The sequence below is a fragment of the Sphaeramia orbicularis genome, chromosome 10 (assembly GCF_902148855.1).
Source record: "Sphaeramia orbicularis chromosome 10, fSphaOr1.1, whole genome shotgun sequence".
Lineage (NCBI taxonomy): Eukaryota > Metazoa > Chordata > Actinopteri > Kurtiformes > Apogonidae > Sphaeramia > Sphaeramia orbicularis.
In genome coordinates this window covers 23,981,329-23,997,739 of record NC_043966.1, presented here as the reverse complement: position 1 = coordinate 23,997,739, position 16,411 = coordinate 23,981,329, and the positions used below count along the sequence as shown (strand labels likewise).

At 37.9% G+C, this 16,411-nt stretch overlaps 2 protein-coding genes across 2 annotated transcripts; both read right to left on the bottom strand.

Moving 5' to 3' along the window:
• Positions 1-2,892: 2,892 nt before the first annotated feature.
• chic1 (cysteine-rich hydrophobic domain 1) lies at positions 2,893-9,652 on the bottom strand. The gene is made up of 6 exons (XM_030145890.1): positions 9,507-9,652; positions 8,116-8,170; positions 6,964-7,119; positions 6,532-6,588; positions 6,007-6,066; positions 2,893-4,258 (listed from the first exon to the last, which is right to left on the bottom strand). Exons 1-6 carry the CDS (start codon positions 9,650-9,652, stop codon positions 4,208-4,210), a joined length of 525 nt encoding a protein of 174 aa, XP_030001750.1. The 3' UTR covers positions 2,893-4,207.
• Positions 9,653-11,913: 2,261 nt separating this feature from the next.
• On the bottom strand, positions 11,914-14,293 carry cdx4 (caudal type homeobox 4). The gene is made up of 3 exons (XM_030146018.1): positions 13,858-14,293; positions 12,505-12,650; positions 11,914-12,147 (listed from the first exon to the last, which is right to left on the bottom strand). The coding sequence occupies exons 1-3, from the start codon at positions 14,291-14,293 to the stop codon at positions 11,914-11,916; spliced, it is 816 nt and encodes a 271-aa protein (XP_030001878.1).
• Between the last annotated feature and the right edge of the window lie 2,118 nt (positions 14,294-16,411).

Genomic DNA, 16,411 nt, shown 5'->3' with positions numbered 1-16,411 from the left:
GATGTTTCCTTTGGGGTCTAATACAGTTTGGCCTACACTTCTGTAAAGGAAATTCAACACATGCAAAAAAACAACAAAGGGGTGACAAACTAAAGAACAAAAAATCTCTCTACATAAACCCATAAACACCCAGTTCTACTTTTGTGGCAGTTTGCAAATGAATTTTTCCTCTATTACTCCTTTCTAAAGGGATTTATCACTGTTTATTGTAATATTATTCTCTTTATTTTGCATTTCTTCAGTAAAAATCAGGTATTTTTTCTGTATTTAATTTACTGATCATATAGATGTTCTTTAAAGCTCAGAGTAAATTCAAAGGTTATTATATCAGAAATGGAGAAAACTGGAGAAAAAAAGTGACTTTTTCTGAAAAATCTATCAACTGAACATAAAACCATGACAGTCCATCCACTGTCATTGATCAAACTCCATTGGTTTTCCTGGTGAATCAATGTTGTAGAAGATGACGGTGTTTCCACATTCACTCCGGAGCCTCTGAATGTCCAAATGGGTCATATCTGATGACCATGAAAAGATGACAAACTGTATTTAACACCAGTTATTTACATGTATTGACAGGATTAGTGGATCGACAGGTAAACAGTTTACATCAGTAGATGGTTTTGAACGCTTGTGGATGTTTGGGTTAAGAACAGAAAACAACCACAACTATGGCCAAACTGGACACGATTAACAAAAAAATAGAGTTTTAATCGATCACCAACTGCATGCAAGTTAAAGGATAATAAATATACACAGTTAACAGGTGTCCTATCATAGAATACGCTGCAAGTTCCAGGGAAGAGGTGCTTATTAAAACTTTGAGACTTTTGACCCACTAATATAACACACACATATATGCTTTTAATAGCAAAGTAAAGGGGAGTTCTTTGGCTTTTCAATGATAGTGCAGAGCTCTTATGTGGACATTTAGAGGCTCCATAGTGAACGTGTTTAGACCAGAACATTGTGCATCACTTATTCATCATAGTTTCCTACTTTGAGCCAGTGAATGCTCTGATTTTCTTTAAAAAGTTTAGCAAATTAGGGCAGATGGTAATTTATTTGTAAGTCTAAAACAACCACATACAGTCCTCAAAATCAGAATAAAAACAGTTAAAAAAAAAAAGTTATTTAGTGTGAAAATGATCACTTTAAATAAAATGGATAGAATTGAGGGACTCCTGAATCAGATGATGTTTGATATCTGACTCTGACAGACACTATAGTAATATTTCAGGAAAGCTAGTACAGGTCAGGTACCACAAAAGCATAAAATAAAACAGATTAAACACTGTGTTTGAGTGAATTTCATGACTATGACCAGGGTGATTTTAGTCATTTCTAGTCCTGGATAAGTATGAAAAAAGGACAAGCAGGTATGCAAACTTAACATTTTCACACATAAAATTCAGGAATTCCTATAAATACAATTCATTTTAAAGTCATTTAGTGAAGACAGATCATGTATTTTCCAGTGTGTACTGGAGACAGATTGAGCTTAAATGTCAAAAGTAAGGCAACATGTTTGGTCTGTGACTGAACAAACACTCAGACACAGAACTGTCCTTACACCTAGAAAATCATCCTGGGTTTAGGGTTCAGTGAGCTGTACTTCACTGCAAACTTAAAGCAATTACTGAGTGGCACAACTGCATAATCAGAAGTTACAAATTGTATATAGTTGCATTTTAAAGGAGCTTATTTACATGATAACCATCTATTTGTATTAAAATGGGAGAGAAATGTCTATCAGAGGCGTCCACCGACCAGTGTACAGTTCATTCATGTCTCAGTCTGACACCTAGTGGACATAAACTGCAGAAAATAAAGAAGAGGATTTAGTTCCTTCCTCCTGTTAAACTCAGTACTGATTTCATTTCAAACCCATGTCACATATAAAAAAAGAGTTGTTGCTCATAAAAATTAACATGAACTCTAAACCCATGTTCATGTAACATAAAATGTGTCTACTTTCCCCCATCCTCATATAAGAATACATTTCTAGGTGTAATCAAAGCTGGTGACTTTACAACAAATTACTCATGAATGTATTTCTGTATCTTGACTTCACCCCTCATTTTTCATTCTCTTGTTTTTAGCACAAACATACATGCACAAACACACCAAAAACAGTTGGGAGTGTTTACGCAAGCAAACACACCACAGTGTAAGACCAGTACAACTCGCTCCAAATGTAAGCAGTCCACACAGTTAACTAATGCATCTGTAACAAGTCTGATTATAATGTGTAGGTTTACTTAATGTGTCTAAAACATAGCTTTCTCTAGTTTTGCAAACTTTAAGGCACTGAAAACCTGAATTATGTTGTTGTATTTACAATGTTAAATCCTAAAATGTTGGTTTATTGTGAAATGAGAACAGTAAATATAAGTTCTGGTTTAAAAGTTATTTTGCGCAGTTAGATGAACCCAGTCCTGGCTCGAGCTTAGACTTAAATGCTTAGAGCTGTGGTAGAGTTGGGGTTACTGCACTGAAAACCTCTGTCTAAACAGGAAAAGACAATGTGAATGTGAAAACAAAAACACAAAGGACCATAAAACCAGGCAGAGTAAAGCCCAGCGTGTCAGTCATCGGGGGTTGTAGCGACGTCCAGTATCTTCTTCCACCGTCTCGTCCATAACCTCAGAAAACAGCAGCAGCAGAGTCCGCTTTCAGTATCAGCGTTCACCAGTTTTACTGATGTGTCGAGTAATTGAGGGCCGTCTTGTTAAAGTTAACGATTCAACACCTTGTTAAACATGATAAACAGCCACATTTCTGTTGCTGGCTGTGCATCACCGAGAGATCGATCATGATTTGTTTTACTAAGACGTCAATGATGATAAATAACTTTCAAGTGATGGTGTAAAAAACCAAAACAGCAGCAAAGAAAAATCAAAATGAGCGATTTATTTTCTCTCTCCATAGGGATTCATGATAAACATTTACAAGAATTGTAACAGTGACAATACTTGGAGGAGGATTAAATCTCCTTTGTACAAGAGAACAGATTTCAACCTGTACATCTGTGGTTCACCTACTATTCCAGAGGCACTCTATTTATACAACGAGTTGCAGCGATCTCCTAGGATTTAGGAAAGTAACACTAACACTGGACTGAAGCAAAGGAACCGTCTGCTTAATGTACTGATTATGTGCTTCCTATAACACATCAGGAGGTCCAAACACAGCACAGGGAAAGGTACAAAACCTTCAAAATGAATGCCAAGTTGAGAAAAAGTGAAAAAAATAAACGAACTGAATGGAAGTGCAGAGTTCAACCTCCAGCTCTGACAGATGACGCATCCTTAAAGGTCATCTTCATTGGCAAAAACATGCACTGCTGCTGTAATCTGATGAATATCCAGGATGCATTACAGTGTGATTTCCTGACATTTGACTGGGCTCAAGTGCAATGATCAGTCCTAACTCTGGCATCACTGTAACTATATGGCTTACAAGGTAAACAGGTCCATATAAACTACAAAGGTACATAGACTTCTTTTCATTAATCAAAACTATGGTACAGCAATATATTGGCAAAAAAAATACTAAAGAGCTAAGTAACTTTATGTAAACAATGGTATACCACTGTACAGCTTATCCTATATTTACAGGTCAAGTTCTTTTCCTAGCTAGTTCCCATGTACAGAGGGTCAAATGTGACGGAAAACCAGGGTGGTGACGTACACTGTACGTTAGGCAATATCAACCATCCCATCGACTTGCAAAGAACTAAACCCAACAACAGCGTTTCAATATACAGACTTGTTGAATTACTGAATGCCTTCCTCCTTCTGTTACACATAGAAATACTTAAAAATCATACGTAAGGCAAGGATACTCTACGAAGGTGGAGGCATCACATTCTTTGCAAGGGATTACTGATAGAAGGGATGGGATTGGGGCTGATAGATCTTTGGGGTAAATGCACTTTTCGAGAGTTAAGTTTTCCACTTATTTGTCACATGTAACAAAAACACATCAGAGTGCAACAAAGGGGGCATGTCTACTTCTGTCGGGAAATGTGCAAAATCTGCTCTAAAGCAAAGTGACAGTGTTGCAGAGTCTAATGTACAAGGTACTGGGAGATGTACAGGGTCGTCACGAGACACTGGTGCAGACCCTTATTCCAACATACTGTATATACAAGGCACTAAGGAGAAGATTCAAGGGCCACACATCCAGTCTTTGAACAGCCGCCTCAGTCCGGTCGGAATATAGGATATTTGGGTAAGAATTCTATAAGAATCACCTGTAGAGGAAAAAGAGGAAACACGTGGTCTGTCAGGACAAGTGGAAGGTGATGACACATTTTCATTAAAGCAGAAAGGAAACAACAGTAAACTGATTAAATAGGATTTTCTCCTGGTTTCTGGGGGGGTTACGAATAATCAGGGCTTTTCTGATTTTCTGCAAAAATTCAATACATTCAATAATTCAATATGACTTCTTGATAGTCTGTCGCTGCTATATTAATTGCTTCTAGGCTGTGTTTTAACATGTTCTTAACTTATATGTTCCTTGTCTGCGTTTTTTGGAAATTATCTGCTTTAGAGATAAAATGTGCTAAATATTACATAGTTTGATCAGACTTAGGAGGACTCAAATGTGTTGCAAGTGCTGGTTGGTTAATGCTTTCAAGATAAATGATAATGATGATATCCTTGATAATAATGGACATTTAGTTTTGTTGTTATTCATTTAAATATAAATTATTTATGAAGTTAATTCTGTAAAGCAAGATATTTCTTTTGATATATCAGATATTTGACTCACATTTGCGGACATGAAAACCATGACGGATTATGTCACTTGACAAATGCTGACTTTTCAATACTTTGTCACAGCGGTCGAATGACAGTGATGCCAGATTTATGATAATGATCATATTATTAGTTATAATGAGTGATGCAGACATCTCCTTCTAATTAATTTCCTAACATGATCAGGATTATCTTCAAATGCTTCTAGTGTGACATCAGCTCTCAGGTACAGTCTTCCTTAACTATTATTCTCTTTACTAATCCGAAATATAAGGTATTTTATACTGAATACAGTAAATTAGAGGCCAGTATTAAACCACTATATAATGTTTTCCACAAAATCCAATAATTAAAAGCCAATGATGTAATTCTTCAACATCTTTTCCAAAGGTGTGATTGCTTGGTTCTAAGATTTGAGGGTCTTTTCCCAAAAAACCATGAGGTTATTTGACTAATTACTGGATTCATTTTCATTTTAAGTTCATGGGGTGTGTCAGTGGAATGTTAAGGGCTCTGTTATTCAATACAAAATGTATAATGTCACATTACTTTTGAACTATTTTTTATCATATCTACGCACAATGCTAACAAAAACTTGCAAAAGATGTCCACTGGCACCAAATACGGCCGCTAAATTAAGAAAACTCATTTAGTCAGTTCTGATGCCCTCTGCATTGATTTTTAAATGATGCACTAAATTCAATCAATTTTTAAGACCTGTCAAAATGTTATTTAAGGTGGTTTTTCAGGCCTAAAATTCAGATTATTGGATTTTAGACTTATTAAGGCTCTGATGACGACATCGCCTGGGGCTCTGGGAAAATTGGAATGGCCATTTTTTTCATTTATTCATTTATTTTAGGACAATTTATTATGCTATTTTGTGGATACATTTACTAATCCAGGAAATAGTCTACAGACAAATGCATGATTAAATTAGTCATTAGTATAAGAATCAGGTTTTTCTCTTTTTGGCTTAAGACTCAGGTGCAATACCCAAGATGAAGAAACAGGAAACTCTGACGAGATTTCTCTGCCAGAAAAAAAGAAAGATGATAAACTTAAAATACCTGCAGTTTCCTAATTATTCTAAAAATATAAGTCTATAATTATGCAAAAATTTACAAAAAAAGAGTGTCACCAGTGCACCTAATCCCTACACAAACCAAGGGAAAATCTTGTCATATTAACATCTAAATCACGCTCTAATAACTTTGACTTGATTGCGACTACTTACATATTCCATCATGTTACTGCTTTCACATTTTCTCTTACTGAGTTTCCAGTGCAGGCCCAGCTGATGAGAGAAGAAAAGATGCAGACACAATGAATGAACAGCACTTCTCTTGAACATACACAAAGAGACACACACACACAATCACACACAAAAGAAAATCTGTCTGAAATCTCCCCCTCAGTGTCAGGGGAATTTGGGAACAGGACTGTCTGGTCTCACTGAGGTCAAACTGTGGCCAGACACCCTGAAGAGCTTCCTTTATGCCTTTCCACAGCTACTAGCTGTAATTTGTTGCTGTGAGACAAAACAAAATTAACACAGCATTTTACTGCTGACCTCACCGTTCTCTCAGAGTCTGTGCACCAGATAAGACTGACACAGCTTTAAGGGACTGATGGAGCTGCTTAAGAGTTTACAAAGCAGATTAATGGTCATTATCCATCACTATGATTCTCACCTCAAACTAACACACACAATTAAACACTTCCACACAGGTGCTAAAGTGTAGTTTGTCATCTGACTTACCTTGTGGTATAATCGGTTATTTTCCCACTCTAACAACTTTTGAATAGACCTTCTAGTCTGTTGAAATGGAAAAATCAAAAACAAAGTAGTCATTAATAAATGTTACACTTTAACAGGTAACAGTAAATGGCTGCAGTGTTAGGATTTATGGACTGGACTCCCATTTTACCAGCTAGTAATTTCCACTTTGTTGTCAGTAATTCTGAGTGGTAACACCACCTTTAAATGACACACCCTTTAGCTGGGCAGCAGAGAACTGTGCAGTGCAATGCGTCATTTCGCCACAGAGCCACTAATTGAACATGAGATGTTATTACCCTCTACACTTGGACCAATGCAGTTGAATTGCTATAACAGCCCCTGAGTAATCAGCTCTGATGTAAGGGAGAGTTAAACTGTCCAGCTCATGTCACATCAGCTCTGCAGACTTACTCTCTTGTTGAGGCAGATAACAGGCCACAGACTGCAGCCAACTGTACAGCAACAACACAGGCAGCCGCAAAGAAGCCACTTCACATTCACAGGCAAGTTCTTCTTTAAGCAAGCATTCACCCTGCTGATGCTGGTTTTGAATTCCTCTGGAGCTACCTAGAAAACAAATAAGACAGAACATGTGTTCGTGTGTTTACACAATGAAACAGTTCCCACTGGGTCTATCCAGTGAGAAAAAGAACCAAATAGCTAAGAGCAAGAGGGACTGAGACATTTCAAGTGTTTCTAGGTGGTGCAGACATGAAAGATTCCTCAAAAGAAACCTGTGCAGAAAGATCAAAGAGCTTCAGAAAATCAACAGGTAGATATTTGCAGATGCTGGCCAGAGATGAGATGTGATCTCTAAATACTAACCCTCTGACTGGCTAACCAAGCTCCAGACTGGTCAAGGCAAGGAGGGAGTCAAAGGAGAGATAAGCTCAGTGCCTGTGGCAGTGCAGGCCAAACAACTTGAATGGATGCTCATTCCTCGCTGAGTCTGTACGTCATAAAACAGGGGTCGTAATCTTTTATGACAGGATGCAAAGGTCTCTTTGCAAACAGCCAAAGACCTCAGAATAAAGCCCAGCAGGGCCTGATCTGCACCCTTCAATCATCATAATTGTGACCTCATCCATCACATGTCACCCTGGGTCACAATACTGAAGGTACTTTTTATTGCCCCACACTTCCCTCGGCCTGCTCTTACCCCTGCAGCCTTTTTGTGTTTCTGCGTCCGACCCAGGAAGCTTTCCTTTCTTGTCTACTGTGAGTCTTCATTTCATTATTTTATCACCTGGAGTTGGACCCTCTGAAACACTAGTGTCCCTGCCAACTGTGTCCCATAGACGGCTTACTCATTTACAGAGCTGGACAGCAGCACATTCAGGCTCCTTTCTATGTACTGTGCAGGGTTTTTTGAGATGCATCTCCATCAGATCAAAACCACTAGTAGAGGTTTGAATGGGCTGGCTCGGGGAAGTTAGGGCTGTTAAAAGGCTTAAGAGAACAATGAATTCACAGTGGCTTTAATTGCTTAATTCTTTCCACTTGGAAGTGAACAGAAACCAGTCTGCATGACTGAAGTACAAGAAAGCTTAAAAGTAACTGTACCTTTCCCGTGAGAATAGAGGGAAATTCTGTATCAAATTTGTTGCTCAGTCCAAATCTGGAAGAAGACAAAAACAAACAATAAGTACAATTAATGAATACCTGACTAAGCATTGAAATAATTGATATCTTATGATGATATAGTAACACACTACTTAATTAATTAATAACAAAATAATTGGGAAACTTGCTATATTTTTCAAAGCTTACAGTATCAAAACTATAAAGCAAATGTAGACATTTCTAACATGACATACACATGCAATGTATGTATACGTATGTCTCTCATACTTAATAAGCTAATGAAGCTGCTTTTGTGACCCCCCATAAAAAACTTTGTGTGTATGTACATTATTATGTTATTGTTCTACATTGTATATAACCTTTACTTAACCAGGAAACACTCACTGAGATTAAAAATCTTCTACAGGATGAGCAACAGCACACTTAACCAGGTTACAGAAACAACTGCAACCCAATACACAGACGCCAATTAAAGGGAAGTATAAACTGAAAATTGCAAAGAAGTATATCTTTATGATTGGAATATGTGGCTCAATATAGAAAATTAAACACCTGCATCATCCTCACTAACAATCTCAAATAATCTGAGTCTTCACATTGATTTACAATATTGCAAAATCATGTACTGTCATTTAATTTTACTAGAAATTAAACAAAACAATGTAAAAACCGATTTATCACACATTTGGTCTGGTTTTGATCATCCAACGACTCAATGCAAATTTGGCTCAGAAGTTCAATATTACCAGCTGAAGATGTTCTTGCTAAGACATTTATTGAAGAGAAGATAAAACATTCCTGATGTTTGTAGTTTGTAATGAGTGAAACCAAACAGAAATACTGTTGGACAAGAGGAAGGGCAGCTGACACTGCTTTAGTCTCAGATTCCAGTCCATTTGTCGTCCAGATAAAGTGCCTCAGCCTAAATCATATATCGTTAATATAGTGAAATGTCCATGTAAACAATGCGGAAATATGGGGATAACAAATTCTGAGACAGTAAAAACCTGGAGTCATAATGCTGACTTGACGTCTGGCCTGAAAAACACTGGTGTTGATGTAGCTGTTATTATAACGTGTTTATTTGTGACTTGTGGCTAACGGTGCATCACATGTAAACTTCCACATTTACAAGTGTCAGTCAGTGAACCACGTTAGCAACTGTCACGGAGATGTAAGACTGTTAATACTGGATAAATTAGTATAACCGTCAGTAGGGAACGCAGATTTAAACACAAGGCTAACTGTTAGTTGTTGTGATTTACGTTAGCTAGCAGGCTAGCATCAGGCTAACCAGGCTAAAGGTGCAGACACCAAAACAAAACAGCGACACCCTGACAGATGGGAGCGACAAACACGACTCTGCTTACACTGTGATGTGGCCGGCCCCTCGCATAACCACGGGCTCCGGACAGTATCTGGGCAAGTGTTCCTCACTCACTACGTGTTCATCCTCTTCGTCTTCTAACTCATAAATGGTATCAAAGTCCGCCATGTTGGGTAGTAAGACGCTCATGACGTCTCTTACGGGGCTGCGCACGGACGCACGGACGAGCCCGTTGGAAATGTTTATCATCAGCGGAGACGTGACAGGGAATAAAGAGGATCACTGACACACACACACACACACACACACACACACACACACACACACACACACACACACACACACACACACACACACACACACACACACACACAGAGGGTTTATAATGCAGCAGAGACGGCCTTCAGCCATGTACACTGGGTCCAAGACAGGAAAAGTGCTTTTTTTTTTTTTTTTTACCCCAAAGAGCCACATGACAATTAGTATCCATCACTTAAACTAATTGGACTTCATTACCCAGACGTCTGAGCTTTCTTTGATAAATGACTATGGAGATGCATCGAATGTAGTCACATACACAGTTGGAATAAAATATGTTTTCCTCTTCTCATACTGGCTCACTATATTTAATGGTGTGGATGGTTAAAGTTGAACTAATTTCATCTACTGTATGTTGGCTAGTTTAATCTACTACCAGGCTATATATTAGGCCTATATAATTATTTACATTTTTGAGTCAATGCATTTTCCAGTGTGGAGTTTTGTTTTTTTGTGACAATGTGACTTGACAGATAAAGTATAATTTGGACTCAGTATGTGATCATTGCTCCTGGAGGATTTTGTTGGGTTTCTGTAAATTTGATTTGATTTTGATTTGATTTGATAAAGCACTTTGTGACTCTGTCTGTGAAAAGTGCTCTATAAATAAAATTCACTTACTTACTTACTTACTTACTTACTTACTTACTTACTTACTTATTGCACCTGGTCAAGGGTGGTTACTAATGTGTGTAGAGGAATAAAAGAAGGAATGTGTCTGGAGACACAGTCATTCAAATTTAACAGGAAACAGTGTGTGTAGAAAGTACAAAAAAGAGCCAGTGCTGATGAAAAATTATCCACTGCAATGTCTATGAATAAAATTAAATTGTTCCAAACCAGACTCAACACTGTTTCTTCCATATTTCAACATAAAATTATAGATCACCCCCATTTTTCATGTTATCGAATAAAACACTTGTAAATTTGATTACCTGATTATGAATCACATTTGTAGGTCTAGTATTTTCCAGATCTACTTGTGGACAGAAGATACAATAGGCCTTCTCTACAGCTGAGATAAACCACTGGCTATTGCATATATATAGCCTATTCTACAAAGCATATAAATATCATTATTAAAATTTTGGCAAGGCCCAAATTTTGTTTTTGCAGGCTTTGCAGCCTCAAAATTTCTTCCTTGTGTTTCTAAAGTACACTAAAGACAGTTATACACATTTTTATATGTTCAAAATACTTTTATTGGCAAATAAATCACATTTATGGTAAGAGTCAATTTGTGTAACTTTGTAGACCCATGCTATTAAAAGTCACTGTACATGATCAGCTGTAATGCTTTATTTCATTCATTCATTTTACCCATGATCATTCAGGGTATTTCATTCTTTTGGCTTTGGAAATATGTAGGTTTCTCCTGGTGCCTTGTAATATTTCCAAAGATTATAGACCTAACATTTGGAAACGAGCAGAGGTCTAAATTCAACCTACTTTCTTCTATTATTACTTGTTCTTTTAGACATCTGAGTGTATTTAGGCCTTAAGAATAGACGCAAACATAGCTGTCAAATGGACTAATAAATTAGAGCTACTGTAAAAATTACCATATAGGAAAAACAAATCAGAAATGAGAAAACTGTACTGCAAAAAAAGCTATTTATTTACATCTTAAACACTGCCAACAAACGACCGTTCTACCCGTATAACTGCTCACTCTGTCCAGCTTTACTAAAGCGGATCAATTGTGCTGAAACACCTCGTAGGCCTAAATGATTTGTCAAGTTTTATAGGCATTTTGTTCGGCGTCACATAATACAGTCCACTTTTAAAACTTCATTAAAATGTCCCTGAATTCACTTTTTTTTTTTTTATTCACAAACACATACACAAAAAAAGGATATTTATATCTTACTAAATCCAGACACAAACAAAAGTTGTTTTTTTTTAAAAGCTTGAAACACGTTGATTTTTTCCATTTTTATCCCCCCATTTATTAGAACTATTCTATAAAAAGCAATATGTGAAGAGCCTCCAGTATTTCGTTGCTATAAATCATTGTTTTTTTCCGCAGCTTTGTGCTCCAGGACGTGAGTTCATCCTGCGGCTGCCTCTCCAAGTGTCCTGTCAGCGGGTCGGAGTGCTCGGTTATATGTGATGGTCCAGACGGTGCTCCATCACTGAGTCACCGTCACCTGCTGTATATTCCTGATAGACGGCAAGGTGTTCATTCCCTGTGGAGGGTACAGAGATCCGTGCATGTCCGAGGGGCTGAGGGAACCCGGCACCGGCAGAGGACTCACCGACCCCGGGTCACTGTGCACTGAGCCCCCGCTGCCGTCACACTGACCCATCTTCTTCTTAATCAGTTTCCTCTCTTTGGCTCTGCGGTTCTGAAACCAGATTTTGACCTGGGAAAAGATAGAGAGAACATTTTTGAATATATTTGTGTCCGTGTAAAATAAAATAAATAATAAGTGCAAGATAAATGAGATGAATCATCTTTTTGTATGATGTTTACATGTTTTACGCACACGTTTATATTCAACATAAACATTAAATTATCTAGTAAAAGGAGCGAAATTGAGTCTGACTTGACATATATTTAAAGCAATATTTAAAGGTAAATGTCACATGGACGTAAAATGAAGCATCCATGAAGATCTGCTCATATTTTTATATTTCTAATTCAATGTGGTGCATCCATTCGTGCGCCTTCGTAGATTTTAATGTGTTGCATAAAATAAATGGAGATAAAACAGATGTACCTGTCTCTCTGAAAGCCCCAGGTTGACAGCTAGTTCAGATTTCCTCCTGATCGTGATGTATCTGTTAAAATGAAACTCCTTCTCCAGCTCCAGCCTCTGGTGGTCTGTGTACACTACCCTGTATTTCTCCTTCGTTCTTGTTTTACCTGCGAAAGTGACAATAAACAAAACCCAGTCTGGATGTTAGTTCTTTTTTTTCTGTTAAGTTACAATGGTCGCCTTTAACATCACACAAGTGGCTGAACTGGATGATTTGCACACAAGTGACCGCATGCCAAAGCGTGGCCTATCTGCGCACAGCATCTTGAATGCACATCTTTGTCTAAACACACACAAATCGAGCCTCTGATCTTTCTCAGAGGACAAATTAACACAGTGAATATCAAACAGATCCTTAACTGACATGTTAAAGACATGACACAGAAGACTAAAAACCATCACACATGCATCGACCATGAAGTGAAATTGTTGTAGGTTTTAGGTTTAAAGTCCATGAGAAACTTTTATGCGTTGGTTTAGATTAGAAATTTTTTAAAAGCAAATCAACAACTAGCTTCTGGCTGCTCCCTTCTACATCTAAAATGTCAATAAAATATATATGCATGTGATTTCAGTGAAGTTATATTCTACTTAAAGTGTTTATTAAATCCACGACTGTAACATCAGCTGTGAAAACCTGCAGTTTTTCAGGCAATATAACTCTGTGAGAGGAAGAGACACTGGTGCATATCAAAGTGAAGAGGTGTTGAAAGCAAAGGCCACCGCCTGGATATGACGGATAACACTCAAAACACCAAACAATGTGACAGTGAAGTCGGCCTCACATCTACTAGAATAATGGCATTAACATGACAACTGGCCTGGCGCCGGTTCCTCGCACCTTTCTGTTTTATTTCCACCAAAAGAACGACTGAAGTGGACTGAACCCCTGTTCCAATGTCTATTTTACAGCCAAAATAATGAGATACACAAAGCATTTCTCTGATCTTTATGACAAATAGATTTAACTATAATATGTATGACCAGTCAGGGTATTTTATCAGCATTTTATAACACAACAGACACAGCAAATTTCACAGAAGCAGACCCCTTTTAAAGTTTTTGGAACATTTTCATGCATTCTAGTTGATAAAACTTTGCCCAATCGCATGCGGGTTTTTTTTTTTTTTTTTTTTTTTTTTTTACACGTGAGTAAATATAATTCATGCGCAAACTTTTTCAATGACAGACATCTGTCATTGGAGGTCTAACTCAACGTTTTACTCTGTAGCGCAAAAACTTTGGAAAACACATCAAGTCATTTAATTCATCAGAAAATAGAAAAGAATGAGCATTTACCTATGGTGTTCTCACCTGTAGACGAAGACTGTGCAGTTTTACTCATCCACTGGTATGAATTGCGTCTTTCTCTGTCAGGAGAAAGTTGTGCAACTGTAACGTTTTCAGGTGGCGGCTGTAACACCGCGGATCCTGGAGGATGCATATGACTGTACTCAGATGAGCAGTAAGGAACCTGTCCAGGAGACGAGTTGTTCATGGGCGTAGGAATAGTATTAGGAGGTCCAAGACTATATGCGCCCCAGTCCTCCCTTGGAGCACCATATGTAGGTCCCCAGCTCCCTGCAGACTGTGTGTGCGTATCCATGTTTGGCACATGATGGTATCCGGTAAAGTCGGGATATTGAGGAGTAGAAACAAAGTTCTGTGGAGGCAGATTGATGCTTGGTCTTCTTACTGGCCCTTGGTGATACATGCCGGTTTCTTTATCCAGTAGGTATCCCACATACATGTTTTGAAAAAAAAAAAAAAAAGAATGAAAAAGTAATAAAAAGAGCAAAAGGAAGGATGCAGCCTGTTTTAAGGCAACATGGTTGTCCTGTAACTCTTAAAACAATCCCTCTGCTGCTTGAAATAGTCCAATGCGACTCCCAAAGTGAAATGCGACGTATTTCCAGCCTTGCCCCAGTCTCACATGATGTGGCTCTGTTGACAAGATGCTAAAGGTATACTAAGGCCTGCCTGACGTCAGCCCACTCCTCAAGTCTTGGTGATTTGCATCCAAATGAGAGGGGTCGGTGCTGCGGGTCGTCTGTCCCCTTGCGCCAGTTTCTGTAACGCCTCATCAGCTGACAGTGGGCCTATCCTGAACATGAGTTTAAAACTGCATGAATACATTAACACCACAGCCTATCAGCTGCACAAGCTGCACCATCCTTCAAAGAAACAGGATCACATGCACAGAGCCATAAAACCTGTGCGTAATTACGCACACTTTGTATTACATTTTATTTAATTTAAGTCGACTTCCTTTGTTACAGCTAATTTTGGCAACTAGTACAGTTCTCTTATAGTTTGCAAGATTTAAACACAGTATTAATTAAAAATGATTATCAATTCATAGCATGAAAAGTGCACTATTTCTGAGTTTTTAATCAACTCCTGGGAATTCAGCAGTTTCCAGCAACTTTTTACGTGCAAACCTTGTTTTATTTGTTGAGATATTCAGTTGCAAACGAGGTGCAAAGTATGAGAGACTTTTTCTTGCAACAAGCCGGACCTTTCGTATTCCCTGTTCACACCTCAAGGTCGCACTTCACAGCCAATTCCGGTTTAAAGGAAACTCCAACAACCCCCTCTGTGACAAATAGCGTCCTTCAACACGTCATTCACCCCATCTCCCGAAAGAACACACAGAATTTATGTTTTCTGTGGTACCGTTCAGCCGGTTTGATGAACCTGTCATCATTAGATAATCTATAAAAACAACATTCAGACATGTTCTCAACAGTTGTATTTAGTCACTTTTCCACTGTTTCTCTATGAATTAACAGGCCAGAGCTTTACTTCAGATCACTACATTTAATGAGCATTGATATGACAATACCAAATATGTATAAAATAATATCAGTCTGGAATTCAGATCACGTTTGGGACTGAAAAAGTTTGCGGAAGGAGTGTTTGTAATATTAGATAATTTCCCATTTCTATTCTTTTATGTCAATGGTTGATATTATTCTTAAAATTTGGACAGGTGTCTATGAAACAGAGCTCACTGATTGGTTTGTCTGAAAGTCCAAGGTGAAGTCTTAAAGGTTGGTGGATTTCTCTGAAGCATCTGTTTGACCACAAGATATTTATGAGAGTGTAATCGAGTTGACAGTGGGTCCACTCCTCTGATTTGTAAGTTTCATCTCTGTTTCCAAAATGTCTCTGTTTTAAGGGAAAATAACCCCTTTAGCTCTGACTGACTGTTTTATTCGTTTTCCTTGAAAACATGAAAACAACATCATCATAATTAAAGCAGGAGAAGATACTTTTATACCAAAGATCAGTTAATAGAATAAAGTGGACACTGAAGAACTGATGGCATCTCCTATTATTAGAAAAGTTAAGATACTTTCACATTCATTTATATTACATTCAGTTCTCTTTCACTGATTTGAATTATTATATATAATGATTTATAACTACACAGCTCCAGTAGTTGATTCCATCCATTCTGTTTTTCTGACCTTTCTCTTTCATTTGTCCTCTTCACTAAACCTCTTCACTTCACTGTGTCTGTGGGTGAATCCACACTCACTGCTGTCCTCTAGTGGATCTGTGCACAAATAAAACCCCTGAGTGGTGAAAGCTGTCATTCCAGTTTTTACCACAGGAGGGCAGCCTCCACCCACGAACACAACTGAATAATGGAAACCATAGTGAGCATTAAAATCAGACTGATATAGTACTCAGTTTTACTACATGAGATCTTCTGAATATGCACTAAAATGAGTAAAACGAGTCTTCAGCGTCTCAAAGGGGGAAATCCACTGTGAAGAACATAAAGTGGATCCAACAAATTCAGTTATTTCAGGCAGATCATTACAAATCAATATCTTTGTACAACAGGAAAGTTATTGGT